Below are 20,172 nucleotides of genomic sequence, written 5' to 3'. Positions count from 1 at the left end.
TCACCAATGAGAGTAATTATTCACAATGAACTGAATACTCATCTCAGCATAACGGTAAAAGTCATTGAAAAGCATACAAATGTTTAAATGTATTAGGCAAACAGGACAGAATCTATATAGTTGGACGCGATTATTATTACTAACGGCCACGCCTCTGAAGTTATACAAAACCCCGCTATTTCTACCGCCTTCAAAGGATGACTGTATTTTGCACAAATTAAATATAAAAAAATAAATTTGTGACAAAATATCGTACACAGTTTTGAAGTATTTTTTTTAAAATATGACAAAATATCAGTCTTAACGTTATTTTTTCGCAAAGCACTGAAAATGGGCACGGCAAAATCTTAGACAGCAGCTTTACGTCATTTCTGTACGTCCGTGAAGCTGCAGAAAGGGTCCTTTTGTCAGCTGTCGCAGCCGGTGGCTCTCGAAGGTTCTGCAGCGGGGAGAGGAAAATTTACAACGGCGAGAGAACCGAGACCGAATCTGAAGCCATCCGACCCAAGGCGACACTCTAGGGGATCCGGGATACGTATATTTCCCTCATAAAGTCTGTAATAACATCTGTCAACGAAAATAAGTAAATATGCCTGAAGCCGTCGCAGCTCCAAAAGCTCCCGGTGGGAGAAACAAAGGCGGTACATATGTGGACCGGGATAAGCCGGCCCAAATTCGGTTCAGTAATATTTCCGCTGGGAAAGGTAAATGCCGTATTTGAACTTGTAGTTTTCTTCGCTTGGTGGTCCTTTTCTCCACCGGTGTACAGGTGGCAAAGTCATTAACGCATGTCTTCGTAAATGACAGTGCGGTCTCTGCTAGTTAGCTAGCACGTTAGCTGATTGTAATGTGGTTGAATGGGTAGTGGAACCCTGTAGATTGTTCGGTAGCTAGTGGTATTTTGATGTGATCACGTTAAGCCTCTTTCTTCACATACACTCTTACATTGTGCATCTGCTCCATGGTATCTAATGCATTTTTATCCGGGTGGTTTGCAACTTGGTCACTGCGGATGCTGTCTGGGCGTCTTCCGTTAGCTGTCAGAGGTTGTTCATCACTGTAAAAACGTATTTGCTATACTTCTAGGTTTTTGTCAATTTTCAAAAACTCCGGAGTCATGGCGTGCTCTTTGTAGAATATCATGAATGTGTTTTGCTTAGAACTAAAAGCAACAAAATCTGAATTATTATCAAACGTATTTACTATCAAAAGTATTTAAAGTAATTGGTGTTTGCCATTAAACAGTATTTTATTGGTGTAAAAACTACCGCTGTTTAGGGCTTGACACTTATGAAAATGGGTGGGGCCGCTGAAGTAATGTCTGTGTTTTGATTGACAGCTGTTGCAGATGCCATCAGAACCAGTCTGGGCCCCAAAGGCATGGACAAAATGGTAAACTGAATTGCCACCTGCCAAAATGCATGGTATTGAAAACATTCAAGAGTGTGTCTGTAGGTCATGAGTGCCATCATGTTTTCTTTTGTAGATCCAGGATGGGAAGGGTGACGTGACCATCACCAATGATGGAGCCACCATTCTCAAGCAGATGCAGGTTCTGCACCCGGCAGCCAAAATGGTATGTGATATTGATGCAAGTCCACCAGCATTTTAAAGCGGGTGCATCTTTAATTCTTCACAGTAGGAGGGGGATGGTTTTTATCTCTATAAAACCATTTGGTTGGTAATTGCAGTCAGTGGTTCAGGAGATGTTTATAAATGTTGTGTTCAGCTGAAGGAAATGGTGTGATTAACTGAAATGTTCTGAGTTGACGAGGGAATTCCTTGCTGTCAGTGCCAATGTGCCTTGTGCTTTGCAGCTGGTGGAGCTGTCCAAAGCTCAGGACATTGAGGCTGGTGATGGCACAACCTCTGTGGTGGTGATTGCCGGGGCGCTCCTTGATGCCTGCGCCAAACTGCTCCAGAAAGGTGTGGTTTTTTGTTTGCTTTTTTTTGAAAAAATTGCCTCGCACTCAATCATTGAACTCATTATTATTTATCATTCATATGTGTGTCTTAGTTTTATTTAGTGTAGTGACAGAAGTTCTACGATCTATGTAGGCAGTGGGAGTAACCTTTCTGTCAGATGTATATTTCATATTCTACAACCTATATGTTCAAGCCCTCTATTATGAATGCTGGACGGGTGTGGACAGGTATAGTTAACAATGGCAGATGTTGAATTACATTACATGACATTATTGGCATTTAGCAATAAAGCTATTATCCAGAGCGACTTACATCAATTGCAGGTTTTTACAATGTCACCCATTTATACAGCTGGGTATTTACTGAGGCAATTGTGGGTTAATGCAGCAATGCAGCAGCAATGCCCCCATGGGGAATCGAACTGGCAACCTTTTGGTTTCAAGTCCTGCTCCTTACCCACTGCCACCCCAGATGCTGCAGTGGTTGCCCATACACATTTCCTGAATGAAGTGTCTAATTGTGTCTAATTTCATCACCCCTGTGTGGCAGGTATCCACCCCACCATAATCTCTGAGTCCTTCCAGAAGGCAGTGGACAAGGGAGTGGAGGTGCTGACCAGCATGAGCCAGCCTGTGCAGCTCAGCGACAGGGAGACGCTGCTCAACAGCGCCACCACCTCGCTGTGCTCCAAGGTGGTGTCGCAGTACTCCAGCCTGCTGGCCCCCATGAGTGTGGATGCCGTGATGAGGGTCATCGACCCCGCCACCGCTACCAGTGTCGATCTGAGGGACATCAGGATCGTCAAGAAGCTCGGGTGAGTGTTCGACCCTGCTCATGCTGCTGGATAACTCTTACCGAATCACTCTGGAAAGGAGCATCTACTAAATGGGAAATGTCAGACCTTATTGCAGATAATTTACTACAATCATTTAATGGGAGGTGAACTGTGAAAGAAGTTCATTTGGACAGTGATGTGCTGAAATGGGCAGGATTCAGGATTTGTCAGCGAGTGTATGTCCAGAGCAGGACCCTGACTTGTTTGCTCTTGAGAAGACCAGCCTTTACAAATCAACGCTGAGTGTACCTTTGTATCCCCAGAGGGACCATTGATGACTGTGAACTGGTGGATGGGCTAGTGCTGACCCAGAAGGTGGCGAACTCTGGCACATCTCGCGTAGAGAAAGCCAAGATCGGGCTCATCCAGTTCTGCCTGTCACCCCCAAAGACTGATGTAAGCCGACATGACAGACACTGTAATAAATTGCTTGAAAGGAACAGAGATACTGTGTCAGCTCTTTGAAAACAGTGTGAAAGAAGCTGCAAGGAAAAATTCATAGGTGTGAGCTGATGTTGGATTTCTCTTTCTCTCTGAAACAGATGGACAACCAGATTGTGGTGTCGGACTATGCGCAGATGGACAGGGTTCTGCGTGAGGAGCGGGCCTACATCCTCAACCTGGTCAAACAGATTAAGAAGGCTGGCTGTAATGTGCTGCTGGTCCAGAAATCTATTCTCAGGTAAGCTTCAGTGTGTCACAGTGGGTTTATTAGAGAATGACAGACAGGAGACATACGCACATCCTATATTCCCAGGTGCCTGACAGAAATAAGCATGTGAAAGTACTGAACATAGGCACATCGCTTGCTCCCAGGACTCATCTGCTGTTGTAGTACACACCGGACAACATTATTGTCCAATGTGGATTTTTATCTTGATCAGTCATTTCATACTTTGCTAAATTAATCTTAGATTATTAAAATACCTGTACTGTTTTCATTGCAATCTGAATTGTTCCATCATCCAAATACATATTTCACAGCTGTGACCTTTATTTTATAGTGTTAGATATTCATTTGCCACCCCTAGTTTGAGGAAGTCTGATGTTGTTTGAACATTGACATGGCTAACCTCTTTGTAAATCTTTTCCGCAGAGATGCTCTGAGTGATCTGGCCCTACATTTCCTGAACAAGATGAAGATCATGGTTGTCAAAGACATTGAGAGGGACGAGATTGAGTTCATCTGCAAGGTAAGGAAATTTTCACATTTTGAAATGGCATACTTGCGGTCAGTTCTTAGTGCAGAACCTAACTCTTTTTTATATTTCTTTATAGACCCTTGGAACCAAGCCCATTGCACATATTGACCAGTTCACTCCAGAAATGCTGGGCACTGCAGAGCTGGCGGAGGAAGTGAACTTGGATGGATCTGGAAAGCTGGTCAAGGTAATGTGTTTACACTAATCAGTTAACTAGTCTTTGCAAGATTACAAATGAACCAATGGTGTGTGCATGCTGATTACCCCCAGCTGTTCCAATGATTAAATGTTCATTACTTAAAACATTTCAGAGTAGTACATTTGCGTACTATAGCTCCACGTGGCCTGTGGAATGTTATCGATATGTTATTTATCATGTTCTAAACTGCAGGCTTCTTCAGAAAATATTATACCTGATTATTACCTGATTTGACTAAAGTGCACCGTTGTTGGGCTTCCCATGTTTGCACCCCGTGAACTGTTTTTGCTTGGGAAATGACTGGTTCGTTTGGTGCAGATCACTGGCTGTGCCAGCCCCGGGAAGACGGTCAGCATTGTGGTGCGTGGGTCCAACAAGCTGGTGATCGAGGAGGCAGAGCGCTCCATCCATGATGCCCTGTGTGTCATCCGCTGCCTGGTGAAGAAAAGGTACCGAGAGGGGAACATTTACGGAAGAACACCTCACTGTAGTGCTGTACTGTGCACTGTTGTACAACTAAAACTGAAAAGCATCTGTGGAGGTCTATGCATACATGCGGGAGGGCAGTTTCATGTTGAGATATGTGATTGATAATGGTAATTCAGTGGTAATGGGTAATTAATTCAGGTAATGGCAATTACTTACATGGTAATTAAAAAAAAGTGATGTGTCAGAAATGGGTATTTGGATGTTTTTTGTGGTTATTCCTGGTAAACGGTGTGTGTGTCTGTCTCCTGGTTCCACAGAGCACTGATTGCAGGTGGTGGTGCCCCTGAGATTGAGCTGGCCCTGCGCCTTGCAGAATATGCAAGGACATTAAGCGGCATGGAGGCCTATTGCGTCAGGGGCTATGCTGACGCGTTGGAAGTTGTGCCCTCCACACTGGCTGAGAATGCTGGCCTCAACCCCATCTCCACGGTTACTGAGCTCCGAAACAGACACGCCCAGGGCGAGAAAACTGCCGGGATCAATGTCCGCAAGGTGGGGGCACAGTTCTCCACATGGTACCCCAGCCAGCTGGGTATAGTTACAGGATAGTACAGTTGTCTGAATTTGTGGCTTCATGTTTGGATTCATGTTTTTCTTCTCTCAGGGTGGCATTTCCAACATTCTGGAGGAGCTGGTGGTGCAGCCACTGCTGGTTTCCATCAGTGCCCTGACACTCTCCACTGAGACGGTCCGGAGCATCCTCAAGATTGATGATGTGGTAAGGACCCATTAGCATCTAAAATATTGAGGGACTTGAAGAGGTTTCTGTGCCAGTGAAAAGCTGTCGTGTTCAGTATGTTTGTTTTTGCATGAACTTAGTATTGCACTGTTCCTTTAGCTGCTCGTCTGATTTGCTCACTGATCAAGTGGATGGTGTTTGCGCTGTTCAAAACTTACTTTTGTGACTTAAAAGTACGAAAACAGGCCACGTTTTGATGGAACAGACTAGGAAAAGAGTAGGTGTAAACTGGCATTTATTAAACAGGAGGGGCTCTAAAGCTGGGGGTGACACTTAACACGGGCTACTTTGACTTAGCCGTTCGTGCTCAGCTTTCTGGAATGCATTGCAGTGTCAAACAGACATGGAGAAAGAATGTTATGAAGACATAGCATGGCAGACGAACACTGATACCTTTCATCTGGCACATTCTCAAATTTCAGTGTTGTGCTTTGATAAAATCACCTCATGGATTTTGATTTTCAGTGTTTCATTATGTTTAAAAATGGCCACTACCTGTATATTTGGGTAACCCTTGCGCATTTTATTCATCTTTCAATATGTCACAATTTTTCATGGAATGATGAATGATGTATGAGGCTCTCTGACTCGTTTTCACTTTTTTTAACAGGTGAATACTCGGTAAGGACTCCAGGTGACATGGAGAGTAAAGCAGTTTGAACACATCTACCTGTGTTGTTACCACCAGGTGTTATCTGTGTCAGCTTGTTAGGCCTGCTCTGTAGATGCAGTCTGTACTCGTAATTTAATAAACTGTTTTTTTGAAACGAGCAACTGCATTTGGTGTATTATGTGCGTTTCCTTGAACGGTTAATTTTGTCAGTGCAGTATGATCAATTTCCATTTTACACGCATACTCTGTAGAGAATGTCCAGCTGTTTTGTGGAAGCCTTTTCAGTGATGGATTGGCACGAGCAATCAAACGCAATCAAAATCAATAATTACCCATTATGAGTCTCACTATTAGAACATCGAAAGTGTAATTTAATTACATTTTAGGTAAACTGCGTTGAAACTGTTTCACAGTCACAGACGTAACCGTTTTGGAGGAAGACCAATGAAATGGTTAGCTAGCTTGTGACAGTTGAGTTAGCTAAATACCTACCCTCACGACTTTGTTAAAGTTGAGCTGCTCTTGCCAACCGGGCGTCCCCTCGGTCCATTCGGAACTGTTCCTCACGCTAGCTGACAGTCGGTTTTAACAACAGAAATGTAACCATAACAACGGGATGAGTGACCAAAGTTCATCACGTTTGAACCCGGATAATGGAGTATAAACTGTTTTAGACGTTATGGTAGTAGTGCTGTGTGTGCCTAGAGGAAAACTACTGTGGAGCAATTGCAGACTGTAATAAAATTTGATACTAACGTTATCGGTGAACTTGTCTGTGCATCAGGAAATCGCAGGAGGTAAGACGTGGATATTTAGCACAAGATGTACTTTCCATTCAAATAAAACAATCATTAATGTTAATAAGGCATGTTTTAACGATCCTAAGCCAAATACAAAAAATGAACTGAACAGGTGAGTCAAATCACATTAAATTATCCAACTGTTGTCTGCTCAGTCCGTGTAAGTGCAACAGCTAGTAGACCGAGCTGTTAAAGCAATGAGACACCTGATCATTTAGGTTTACGTAAATCACACTGCTAAAATTATGCGAGATGCCTGGGCATATAGTTTAATTTCGCCTTTCATTCTCTTTCAATTTGACAGGCATTTACATAGCAAAATTTGAATTGTTTTGAACTGGAAGAATTTAATACAAAAATGCTGTAGAGTAAGCATCCACTTTCCCAATCTGAAATTTCCCAGTATCAAAACTGACTTAAGTTCACTGAGGTGAACCTGAAAGTAAGCAGTACTTTTCAGATCAACACTTACATAGTGATTAACCGCTCTTAAGCTTTAAATCTAATTTCTCAGTCTGTGACATATAACGAAGAGAACATAAATGACATTCTTACTTTAAATCGTATTTGTTTAGTTGGGATAGTTAAGCCTATATGGGACCACCTGTTTCGACCTACAGCTAGCTAAAACATTAAACCACAGCTATTTGGAAGAGAAACTTTTGCGAAACGAGTCCATAAACGAGGTCAGTCTGACTGAGCCAGCATTTACGTAGCATTTGGAGTTACAGAACCGCGGTTGCATACTCATAACCATATCTGTTCCAGTGTTTGCAATTTGTCACTGGCGGTACGGACTGCAGCACTTTTGACCCTAATGGTATACCGTACAATCGTACGGTAACCAGGTCGCTAGCGACGCCACTGTGCCCGTGAGGAGGACAGCCGTCACAGTGTTTGTGTTGAATCTGCTAGCAGCTGCTGATGCAACTGTCCTTGTTAGCTTGTTTAATTTTAAAGTTTAGGTCAAAGTGAAAGAAGACGGGACAAAGACATGGAAAAGTCACATCGCACAAACGTGCTGGTGACCTCGTGTTTGAAAACGCCGGTAGATCCGCACACTAAAGTTCCATTGGCTCTGTATGAAAGGCAGAGAGCGCTTCCGTACGCGCCAGGACAGACGGATAACCGAAACTACGAGAAAGAGGTAACTGACGTTAGCTCGCTTGCTAAAATGTTACTTACCAGCTTCCGGCACAGCTTTGTGGATTGGTTTACTAAATTAACTCAACGAACTCACTTATTAGCTTCGCTTGCATAAATTAGCTTATTTCGCCGTCTTGCCGGCGCCCCCTGAGACTTATCCCCGATGCGGCTTCTGTAGTATTCTCTTCCCGGACCTGACAAATACTTTGTCGTTAGCTAGCGAACCACGCAGGAGGCAAATAGACAAACTGTTCTTGAAGTGACGTCTATCTATCTATATTTTTCATTAGTTACCTGCACTATATGCCTACGCAAATGTAATTCTTATATGTGTGCGCAACTTTGCGGTGGTAGGGACGCTTTCTACTCGCCACAGTAAATAGATTTTGATTAACTTCATTAGTTATATTTGTGCAGATTTTCAGACAGGTGAGCCCGTTTTCAAACCATGAAAATGAAATCTATTTTATTCCATTTAATTTTATTAAATAATTTTACACCGAATTTGACTTTACGTTGTTAAAATGGTTGTGTCCCCTTTTTGGATAATAACGTCTACAGTGAAGAAGTGTCATCATGATACTGTGATATCAAATTTTGTCATCTGGTTACATAAGGGTTCTGGGGGTTTCATTTACATCTGTCATGGCAGTCATGGAAAGTGGTCAGATACCAAACTGCCTTTGTAAAGTCATGGAAAATCCTAAAAATGTATGCAATAAAGTTAATTATTTTCTCTTTTATAGTGAAGCATATGGCCATCTCTCAGCTAAATCTGTTAGTTTGATGTTATTTACTATCAAATTGAGCAATGTCAGTGTGAACTGGCTTATACGTTATGTCTTTTATGGTTGGTATGCACTGCCATCTGTAAGCGTTTGTAAGCACAGACACAGAACGTAATCTCTGTCCACAGGTATTTTCCCTCACAATTTGGCTGACAGTATGAAGGTAAATCAGTTTTACTGGTATGCAACTGTTTATTACAAAAAAGGTAATAAGAAGGCATAATCCAGCATACAGAGGTGAAGTTATGTAACTTTGATTGTGAAGAATTTGGAAGTTTAGGGTAAATATTTTAATTTTGGGGGGTGGGGGAGGGAGTCTATTCTTTGTTTTTTGGGAAGTTTACCTATTGCCAGACGTTGAAGATTTGCCCTTGAATGACATGAGCCATATTTGAATTTTTTGATCAGTGCATTTTATTAATGTATTCTAGTATGTTCCGCTTGCAATGCAGAAACAGTGCACTGTGACGTGAACATGAAACATCACTGGCTCACAAAGCCAAAGTGCAACAGCGCTGGTAATTGGATTGACTTTAAATTGTCGGCCGTGATGCGAGACGGAAAAGGATTTGACCTGTTTAATTTGTGTCTATTTTTGGCTGCGAAATGACCTCTACCCGCTTTCGCTAGATTACACCGACTACCTTACAAACGTGGTAATCCCTCTGGTACCAAACCACGCAACTCTGCCAGTCACTTTCCTCTCACTGCGCTGACTTTTAATCTCCTTTCAGTTCATCTTTCCATCCACTGCTTCGGGCACCCGTTCCAACTGGGCGTGGTAACTGAGTGAGATGCAACATGTTATTATTAGACCTATTATTAGACGTTACAAACGTGTTAAGGGTCAGCTAACTATCCACATTGAGTGTTCAGCTAACTAGGTTGAGTGTGCATCTATCACAGGTGTTTTCCAAGCATGGAACAGAACAGAAGAACACTTAAATGGAGGTTGAAACCATTTTAAGTGTGTAATTATAAGGTTCAGTCGCGTAATTTCATTTATATCCAAATGTTCTATTGTTAAAATATTATTGTGTAACAGTAAACAGTGGTAGCCTTCTTCAAAAAGGTTCTACAAATCTGTCATTGCTCTCCCTAGATTTATTGATAATTTAATTATTTAATAAATGTGCTCACAATATTTATTGATTGATTTTATGTTTGATATTTGAGAAAGTTTTCAATTTCATTTGTGCTCCTGTTATTCTTGAATCCTTCTGTGTGACCCTGTGAAGACTGCCTGGTATTTTGTTGTCTTATGGAATTAGGTTCAGAAAATAACGTTTTAAAGTTGCTGTTTATTGGGGAAACACATGTGCCTATTACAATTGTCAGTTGCTGACAGCATCTACCTACTGTTGGGTGCCATATGGTCCTTCAAGCCAGCAAACCCACAGCTAATGAGCTTTAGTAATGTGCATTAAGCTGCGCGGCTTAATTCCCACAGAGGGGGTTCCCTGTCCTCGTATTAAATCTCACCTATTTTCTTAAGTGCCACCATTTAATTTACTGTTATAAAATGGACCGACCGTTGAAAGATGATGATTCAAAACACCCCTGGTGTATTTCTGGCATGGCACTTGTAAAGTAAGAATAATTTCTTACAGGGGCTCCCCAATGGCTAGTCAGTCAGATGTTTAAAGTGCAAGGCTGAGCGCTGCATCCTGGGATGGATGGCGTGTCATCAACCAAAAATAACCAGGAGCCCCAAGCGGTGAATCAAAGTGACTTTATTCCACTAGGGATATATGAGTGGGTAGGTCAGCTGGGGGCTTGTCCATTCTGCTGTTCAGTAACAACCTGGGCTAGTCAATCAGAGCACCCGGGATCTGCCTGCATAAAGCTGCACATTAAGAGTCTTCCTCCATCTCATGTCTTCACCAGCTTGGTAATGGGACCATGGTGTGTAAAGAAGTGGTGCTTGGCATGAAAAGTTTTGGAGGAAAGCTTGTCTGCACCTTCCCAGGTGATCAAATAGAGGGTTGCAGTGATGGGAAGCCTCATGATGCGACTGGACATTCCAAATTGGGAGAAAATGGAGAAAAAGCATCAGGCATTCCAATACAATATTCACACAATATGCACAGTACTTTGTTTTCAAAGCAGGAAAGAGAAGCTGAGTAATTGTCTCCCTCCAGGGTTTGAAGTCAAATTAATGCAATTTGGTAATGTATAAACTGGGAAATATGATAAAAAAAAATCTAGGGAACAGCAATGCCTATATGTATCAAGCCCAGTTTTACTGAACCGACATTTGAACATGGAATTTTAAATAATAGTCCAATGAAAACATGGTAAGTAGAACTATATTACTCTTTGCAAAAAGGTTTTGGTTTAACATAAGGTTTCACAATATAGCAGCAGTAAGGGACCTCCTTCGCCTGGGTATCCCAGCTTACTTTAACATTACTCATGCTTAGCATTCAGTTCTTTGGACTTGAACTGTCCACTGCTTTCTCTCACCTTTTCCTGGTCTGCCAGATGGAGTATGACTCAGAATCAGAGAGCAGTGATGGGGAGGACCCGCGCAGGAATGGCAACCCGCTGCTGATGAAGAACTGCAGGGTGTCCGGGGAGCACATCGACCTCCGGGAGTTCTACTTTTCCAACGAGGAGTACTACAAGAAGCTGGAGGAGCTGAAGCGCGCGCACCTGCGGACCATGGCGGAGCTGGAGGGGATGTACCGGAAGAAGATGGAGATCAAGGGCGCGGCACTTCCAGATAACGAGACCGGCAACGCAGAAGGGATGCACAGGTTCGGCCATAACCAGCGCGTTTGAGCTACACCTGCACAACATGGCTTTCTCTGTATTCCACTCTGCAGCTGCTCAAATGTTTGGGGCTGTCAGTCGACATTATTACGGGAACGCACCTACGTAATGGTGTCCTTAAAGGTCTGGTCAATTTGTCAATTAGGCATCAGCGTTTTTAAAACGGCACGTTTGGATTCTGGAATGCAAGCAAGAATACACACACACAAAGGACATGTAGGTATATATATATATATATTTGTATGCATAGTCAGGTTCAGGCTAATGGAGAGGAGCAGTGGTATGGAAAATCAAAAATGCAGATAATTATAATTCCATTATTGTTTATGAACCTTTTAAACAGACAAATGACAAAAAGGTAAAAAAGAAAGACTGCAAGTTGGAAGACTCACAACCTGAGTTGCAGTAGCAAGCTAATGGTGCTACGTGTTGTTACAGGTTGCTTGCTGGCTAGCTAACTTTCAAGAACAATTAGTAGTATTATTTGGCCTACCATTTTAAATGGTAGCATTTCTACATCCCTCTGCTGAGTGTGCTGGAGATGCACTTACCCTTACTGTCCACACATGGAGAGCATGAAATGATTCATCTTAGGTGTGTGTTTACATTTTGTACCACAGACAAACCGAAACCAACCGAAGCAAACCGAATTAACTGTAGCCAATTATAAGGAGTTGACTGTATGTATGTTGTGTGTTGCCATTCTAACTATAATAAAATGATCCTAATATGTTTTTTTCTTTGTCAGGTCACAGTTGGAGAGCATTCCGATGGCCATGAGCCTGCGTAAAGCCTTCTCTGCCCAGGAGCTGAACCAGACTGGGGCCTCTGACATGTCCGACAGCTCGGAGGAGGGCATGTCAGAGAATGATGCAGAGGTAGCGAAGGACCTGCTGCTTTCCCCAAGAGCGCACATCAGGAACATGTGGCAGGGCTTCACCGTGGGGGAGCTGACGCCCCGCAACCGACACCCGTCCTGGTCCTCGCTGAAGAGCCAGCCGGCGGGCCACAAGGGCAGAGGCGCGGCCGACAGGGAGAGGAAGGAGGACCAGAGGGGCGACGGCTGGAGGCCCGGGGTCACCGTGCCCAGGCCCTTCCGGATGACGCTGCGCGAGGCCGAGAAGAAGCGCAGGAACGTGAAGTCGCGCTCCGAGGTGGAGCTGGAGAACGCCCTGCTGAAGAAGCAGCTGGAGGAGCTGACCGAGTGCCAGAAGAAGTTCCGCGCCAGCCCCGTCCCCGCCCACGTCTACCTGCCCCTGTACGAGGAGATGACCGCGCGCAACGAGGAGCGGCGGCAGCTCTTCCGCCAGTGCAACCAGGAGCTCCTGCGCGCCTACCAGAAACCCTTCAGCTTCATAGAGAGGGAGCGCAGGAAGAAGGAGGAGAGAGCGGCCCAGCTCCAGGACCTGCCGTCCACTGAGGAGAGGAGGACCTTCAAGGCCAAGCCGGTGCCCAGGTCCGTGTATGACTCCACCGTGAGTGAGCAGATCAAGGAGGACCAGCTGTACCGGGCCATCAAGATGCAGATGAGGGCCCAGGAGCTGCTCCACAGCGCCTCCATGCCCCGCAGCATGCTGGCCAAGCGTCTGAGCGACAAGAGGAGGGAAACCGCGGAGAGGACCGTGGAGACCGAGGCGGACTTCCGGCCCAAGATCAACGGGGAGGTCCCGGATTTGGACGCCAGCTACCGGAGGTTCAAGAAGCGCCTGCAGAACAAGCGGGACGTGAAGCCCGTGACCGTCTGCGAGCCGTTCCAGCTGAGGACCGCACAGATCTCCTCGCACCGCGAGCGGGTCCTGGCGGACATGGAGGTGCAGCAGGCGAGCCCCAGGGTGACACGCTGGCCGTACACTGCCAGCTCCAGTCCCTACTCCTCTCCCTTGGGCAGCCAGGAGTTTCTTCCCGCCAAAATCACTGATGCCGCTAAAAAGCGCCAAGAAGCTGTGAGGTAACGGCTTTACAGCAGCAGGGTGCAGCTGTCAAGCGCCCCTGTGGTTTTTGAAATTGCACACGTTCGCTGTGTATTTAACAAGTGAACCCTCTGAAGCTCACGTGCTTCAATCCCTGAAAACGTCGCCCCTTCTGTACCACCTGTAGTATGCCCCCAAGCCTCCAGTCCAGCACTGTCTGTCACAGTTGTCATAGTTGCTCAGTAGCTTTTGGAAATTACACTTGCTGTAGCCAGGCCTAAGGCTTGCATGTTTGAATCCCCGGGTGCCTCCTCTCCCATACCTCCTGTGGTTCATCGTTCCCTCAGACCCCCATCCCTGTACGTTCTACCCACGTTGCCGCCCTAGCGTCCCCCTGGTCCTCAGATTTCTGCATCCACCAATCTCTGCCCCGTCCTCCCCCACTTCCTGAGCGGCGGTCTTGTCTCTGTGAGTAGGAAAGTACTCGAGCAGAGGAAGAAGGAAGAGGAAGAGGAGGAGAAGTGGAGACAGAGGCAGAAGCAGAGGGAGAGGAAGCTGCAGAAAGTGGTCACGAGGCGGGCTCAGGCCAATGACCCCCACCTGGCCCTTTCCCAAACCAGCAAGACCAAACTCAAGCAGTTCAGGTACCATGCGCAAGTGAGGGCTGGACCCCATACCTGAGACTCAAACCCCTCGGCAGTTTTATGGTCACTGCAGCCAGCAAGCGTAAACAGTGCTGCATTTATAGGTATCTGTCAGGGATTTTTGCAATATGAACAAATGGGTGAGTCAGAATTACAGCAAACTAATGAAAGTATTTAAAAAAAAAAATTTAAAAACAACTTACATGGCCATTACATCAGACATCAACAGCCTTGTATAATGATTTTGGAAAAAAAAAATCAAATATGTGTTATTTATTGATTCTTTGCGTGAGTTGCTTATCAGAAAAAGCAATCTGTGAGGCACTCTCAGTGCCATTTTGTTAAGAGAACAATATCAAATAAAATTTGATTGATTGTTGGAAATATTGTTGCAAAAAGGTCCACCATTCACAATTGCAGGAAGCTGAAGAAAGCACAGTCTTGAATGGGACTGTACGTCTTGCAGAATGAATTAAGTGTAAAGCAATAATGATAGAATGTTTTTGTTTAATAAATTTTATTTGTTTTGTATGATAAATGGAGTAAACCAAGTATGATGTGTTGTGATACCTATTACCTATGTAAAGTTTTTTTTTTACATTAAATGAAGCATTTCAAAAATATGACATGTGTTTGTTACCTTGTTGACATACAAATGACATTAGAATTTTACAATATTTAAATGGGAACTTATTTCTTGTATTCTTAAGATTAAAGCTTGAAGCTGAGAATTTGAAAATCTGAGTCTTATGTGTTCAAGAAATAATCTTTTGGGACATTCAATTTAACAGTGTTGTGAGTATTTATCCCTAAATTTGAATCACAGATTATTATAATATTATTATTGTAATATATTGTTATAAGTATTTAATTTCTTGATTCATACATTTTTGATCTATGAATTTATATGTAAGAGTGAAAAAATACGGTCAACAAAATTTAGTGGAAAGTGAAAGAGTGCAGCATTAGTTTGAATAGCATTTCTCTGTGTCAGCTGACCAGGGCCATGGCATTTGTTTGACAGGGCCCTGACTTCTGTGTATTTTGACAGGAGCACAACCATTAAACAGAGAGAGGGGATTGTGAGGGACTTGTCTGTTTCTGTGGGATGTGGGGGGATGGGAGTGACCAGGGGTGTGTGTTTTGGACAGGCAGCAGGACCTCCAGCGCAGGAAGGAGTACCGGGAGGAGATGCGGGAGATTCTTGAGCGGGTGAAAGGGAGGCCACTGCTGCTGGAGCAGGTCACACAGGTGAGCCAGAACTCAGCGTGCACACACAGATACACCCAAAAGTACAGCCGTCCATACCCACAAACAGATACACTCATAAGTTAAGTCCATACTCACACACAGGTATATACTAAAGTACAGACGCTCTCATGTACATTCTCACACACACACACAGATGTACATAAAGGTTCAGGTGCTTACACACACATGTACGCCTACAGATGTGCTCAAATGGACAGGTGCTTACACACATGTACGCACACTGCTACACAGAAACACATATCATTCCATGGAGTGGCCTTTCTGGTTTTCACGCCACCCTATGGTCACAGGGACACAACTGAAAGCGGTTAACACAAGGCAAGATATTACATACCTTGGGAAGAGTTACTATTGAAAGAGAATTTTCTGGAACATAGCTCTGCAAGATTAGATTGGATTTCAACCTGATTGACATACAGCGCTGCAGTCAATGACTGCTGAAGGTTAATCTAAGTCTTATCAGAAGCATTGTGAAAGTGACTGACATTTCTTGTGATTTCATCATATACAGTGTTTTTAATAATACGTGTCTTCATCCAGAGGAACGCCAAACAGGCTGCAGAAAAGCGTTATGCTGAGAAGCTGCGAGGGTACGGAATAAGTGAAGACTTCGTCAGCAGAAAGGCGCCAAAGCAGCTCCAACTAGAGGCACCCAATGATATATCCTCCCTCTACAGTGAGGAGAGGCACAGGTAGGGTCTTCTCACTGCCTTTAGAATAGAATTTCAGGGCAGCAGTTTAGAACTGTTTTGCACCTTTCGCACCCATAGAGGGTGCAATTGAGAGCACTCCTTTCAAGCTGCAGATAATGTGAACTTGATCTTAAAAACGTACAATGTTTTCTCTGTGAATGCTTCAGCATAGACACACAGTTATGTCTTGTTTTAATGCATAAATCTGTCAACATTGTGATGTGTTAGCGTATTTTACCATTAGTTTGACAGACCTGTGTGTCCTCATTTTACTAACTTAGTTTGGATAGATGCCTCAGGACAAAATTGCAGTATAGTGTAGCGTGCGTGGCCTCTGGACAGTGAAGTAACTGCACCCAACTGGTGCATGCTGGAACACTAACTAAGAATGCTACAATACATTGAAGGAAGATATTTAAAATGTGGTGCTTCCGTTTATCCAGTGGGTCTGCAGGCCCAGATGACTATGCAGACGATTACGAAGAGTGCGACGACCAGGAGTCGTGCGGGGACGAGAAGGAGGCGGAGGAGGACGAGCACAAGAGCAAAAGAGACACGGAGGAGGAGGAGGAGGAGGACAAAGCCGACCAGAGCGACCAGGAGGATGACCGTGGAGAAGCGGAAGATGGCTGCTCGGAACAAGAGGAGCAGGAAGGGAGAGAGGAGGAGAACGAGGCCAAGGAGAGCCCTCAGAGTAACAGGAGCAGCCGAAGCGGGCAGAGCACTGGAAGCAGCGGCGAAGGAGAGGACAGGGGAAATGAGGATGAGAACGATAAAGACTAAAACGTGATGGGGCTGCTGTACCGTATCAAATGAAATCTCTCTCCCTCTCTCACACACACCCACACACAGGCAGAACTGCAGAGGAATGTTATATTTTAGCATTTTTTTTACCATGTAACTCAGTTCATAAGATAGGGTGATAAAATATCGTTTAGACATGGCCTTATGTGTTACCTCTAAATGTCACTATTTAGTATTAATCATCTTGGTTGTCAGTGGATGGAATGTGGGAAAACCTGCACAATATATTACAACCAACAGCCTTGAAAAGAGCATTATATCACTCAAAATGCAGACACAACAGTTTTTTTTACCTGGGAATTAATTTAAAGCTTTGTAAAATAACCTTATTTAGCACTAACATAAAAATGTATGCAGTCATATGGTTGCATTTACTTACTGCTGTGATAGGATTTGTGTAGGAAATAGAAGTGTTCTTACTACTAAAAAAGGATTTGAAAGGGAACATCAAAGGACCATCTTGGTTTTGTGCTCTCTGATACTGCTGCCTACTGTATGGTTTCCCCTCATGATTTTAGCCACGTTTGATGAATAAAGCTGCTGCCGTACTGAAGGACAAAAAATAATTTAAGTAATGAATTTATGAATTACATTTTTGTGTTGGTAAAAGTTGTAAAAGAGGCATGATCAAATAAAAATCCTAGGCACTATTAATAAAACCTCCCTGAAGATGGTATAGTTTAATTTTGATGGAAAACCCAACGATAAGACCTTTTCTTGGCCCTGGGGGAATAATAATAATTATTATTATGATTATTTTCTTTTTTATTACAAGATATACAGGATTATGCTGAACTTTTCAAACTTTAATGAAACTTTTATGTTCAGACCACACAAAACTGTGATGCTGGGTATAATATGGATGTTCAACAGACTGTTTTTATGAAAGTCCTAATTACCTGATATGTGTAGGTGTACAGTTGCTATCTTTCCCACGATGCAACACTGAGTATATCAACAATATCTGTAATTGTTGACTTTTATGTTCACACTACACAAAACTGATGCTGGTTGTAATATTGATGTTCAATAGACTGTTTCTATGAAAGTCCTAATTACCTGATATGTGTAGGTGTACAGTTGCTATCTTTCCCATGATGCAACACTGAATATATTTATTATTCATTAAAACTGAATAAGTACTTCTTTAAAAGCTTCTTTTGGGAATGCAGCAGGTTTACTATCAAACAGTGATGCCGTAATTATTTTGAAAGAGGACACAGTATTTATCTCTGTGCCTACACAGCTCGAAACTTGGAACATGTGCTGTGCTGTTACAGTAGCAACATCAATATATTGGTATTATGTGACATCAGTGAAGCACCCGTCCAGGGAATTCATCGTCACTCTGAATCCAAACCATTAAGGGAATACACTTAAGCTGTTTGTTACTTACAAATATGCAAGGAAACAAATAAGGGGGAATCCAGTGCAAGGAAACCTACTTAAGAAAACCTCCTTAATAGGTTACAAGCACTACTCCTTGATCCCTGTTGTATTCGTCTGGATTATTGCAATCATTTTTTTTCACTGGATGCTGGGAGAAGTCACTTCATCTCTTTTTGGCAACTCTTTTTGACCTCCTTAATGCTGCATGTTAATTGACCACAAGGAGACAAGAAGGGAGAAAGGACAATGGTAGCACAGCCTCCCGGTAGCAGGTCTTTCAGACAAAAACGCCGTCTCTTATATTTTGTCCTCAAAATAACATGTTTTTGTCTTCCTGGTGTGAGATAAAAGAGACAGAGCAGCCTGGTCAAAAGGCCCGACCAGCTATAACTGGTATGGTCAGAAATGACTCCTCTGAAAAGTGCTGTGAGAAACTCAAACTGGGAGCCTAAAACAACAGTGGTGCTAAATACAGTCCTTAATGGGAACCTTAGGACTGCTTGAGTGGAGGAGGAGAGGCATCGACAGTTATACCCATGCTGCCTTTCACTATCAGAGGACCAGATGCTGAAAAGCTTTGATGAAGATCTTGCAGAAAAATTGTGTCAGCTTGTTGGGGATAACTGCTTTAGTGCCGAAGCTGCTGTGGTAAGCTGAAGTGAAAGGTAGACAATGCATTCTCAGAGCGTTGATGTCACTCACAGACTCGGACCTCCTTTTGGACCCTTTGTTAATTGTTACATGCGGGGACAGAATAAATGGCCTTGTCAGAGCACAATAAACCATTGTGCCTTTAGAAATGCTTGTCATGTGACCATCACTTGTCACCATTGACATAATGCTTCATTCTCCTCAGAAAAGAAGGTAGACTTCTGAAACAGTTTTGAAATGGTTAAAAATTGTCATGCATTGACACCTGTTCCTGAAAACTAACTGTCCAAAGCACTGATTGTAAAAAAAAAAGTTTAGTTACACCAATGATGTTAAACTGTAACAATGATGATGTGGTACATTTTAATCATTAGCTGAATTGGAATAATTGATTGATTACAACCCTGTGACTCTCTGTAATTGGTGACAACAGAATTCTGAGATCCATGGTGAGCAGTGCTTGTATGCAGATGTCATGGCCAAGCATCCAGCTCTTGATAGTGGTATTTGCTGAATAGTGAACTACTGTGCTGAAGTCTGTTGTTTTGAAACTACATAAAAAAATGCAGAAACAGTCATTTTTGACTACCTTCCATTTTACTGATTACATATTGCTTATTTTTTTATGGTGGGGGGGGCATACTGGTTTATTATATAATAACAAAAAAGAGCCTAATTGTGATAAAATGATATGCTGTGGCTAGTTTCGTCAGTGCTTTTCAACTGCCCCATTACCATAAATGATATTATAAAATAATGTACTTTAATTTCTTAACACCTCAAATGTCCTTGCTCACATGCATGGATAATCAACAACACAGATAATTTGGTTCTGGATTAATGAGAGTTTTAACCAGTCAGCGGGCTGCCTTTTCTGTTCTAGAGTAAGTCTGTGGTTTGGCTTTGCATGGACTGGTAATGTTACCACCCAACTGACATCAGCCAAATCTGTGCACATTTCCTTGGGCATTTCCATTTATTTGACAGGTATAGTAATTCCCTGTGCTGCCAACTCAAACATTTATTAGGGTGTCTTCTATTCTTTTCAAGGTCCTAGCCATTCTAATACATTTTAAATATATTGAAGGGTTTCTCATAGAACGAGTTGAGACCAGTATGAGTAAGAAATGCAGTGTCATTTTTAGTCATTTATTAGTATTTCAGTTAGTATTCCTTTGAAGCACTAGAGGGCAGTCAACACTCTCTTAGGTTAAATCAACATTCAGTTTCCACAACCTGCACCAGTGACCTAGCCAGTTTGCTGTCAAAGGTCATACAGCCCACTGGACCATACTTTA

General features: G+C 43.2%; 2 protein-coding genes across 2 annotated transcripts; both read left to right on the top strand.

Moving 5' to 3' along the window:
- Positions 1 to 407: 407 nt before the first annotated feature.
- On the top strand, positions 408 to 6,160 carry cct4 (chaperonin containing TCP1, subunit 4 (delta)). Its single transcript, XM_036530585.1, has 13 exons — positions 408 to 704; positions 1,340 to 1,392; positions 1,487 to 1,576; positions 1,818 to 1,926; positions 2,476 to 2,740; positions 3,025 to 3,157; positions 3,304 to 3,443; positions 3,858 to 3,954; positions 4,040 to 4,150; positions 4,481 to 4,611; positions 4,909 to 5,143; positions 5,256 to 5,369; positions 6,001 to 6,160. Exons 1-13 carry the CDS (start codon positions 590 to 592, stop codon positions 6,013 to 6,015), a joined length of 1,608 nt encoding a protein of 535 aa, XP_036386478.1. The 5' UTR covers positions 408 to 589; the 3' UTR covers positions 6,016 to 6,160.
- Positions 6,161 to 7,797: 1,637 nt separating this feature from the next.
- Positions 7,798 to 16,813, top strand: fam161a (FAM161 centrosomal protein A). Its single transcript, XM_036551928.1, has 7 exons — positions 7,798 to 7,950; positions 11,222 to 11,496; positions 12,261 to 13,460; positions 13,899 to 14,066; positions 15,218 to 15,317; positions 15,879 to 16,030; positions 16,474 to 16,813. The coding sequence occupies exons 1-7, from the start codon at positions 7,798 to 7,800 to the stop codon at positions 16,811 to 16,813; spliced, it is 2,388 nt and encodes a 795-aa protein (XP_036407821.1).
- Positions 16,814 to 20,172: the final 3,359 nt, after the last annotated feature.

Source organism: Megalops cyprinoides, chromosome 1, assembly GCF_013368585.1.
Source record: "Megalops cyprinoides isolate fMegCyp1 chromosome 1, fMegCyp1.pri, whole genome shotgun sequence".
Classification (NCBI taxonomy): domain Eukaryota; kingdom Metazoa; phylum Chordata; class Actinopteri; order Elopiformes; family Megalopidae; genus Megalops; species Megalops cyprinoides.
Note: the sequence above shows the minus strand (reverse complement) of the source record. Positions and strands in the feature narration are given on the sequence as shown.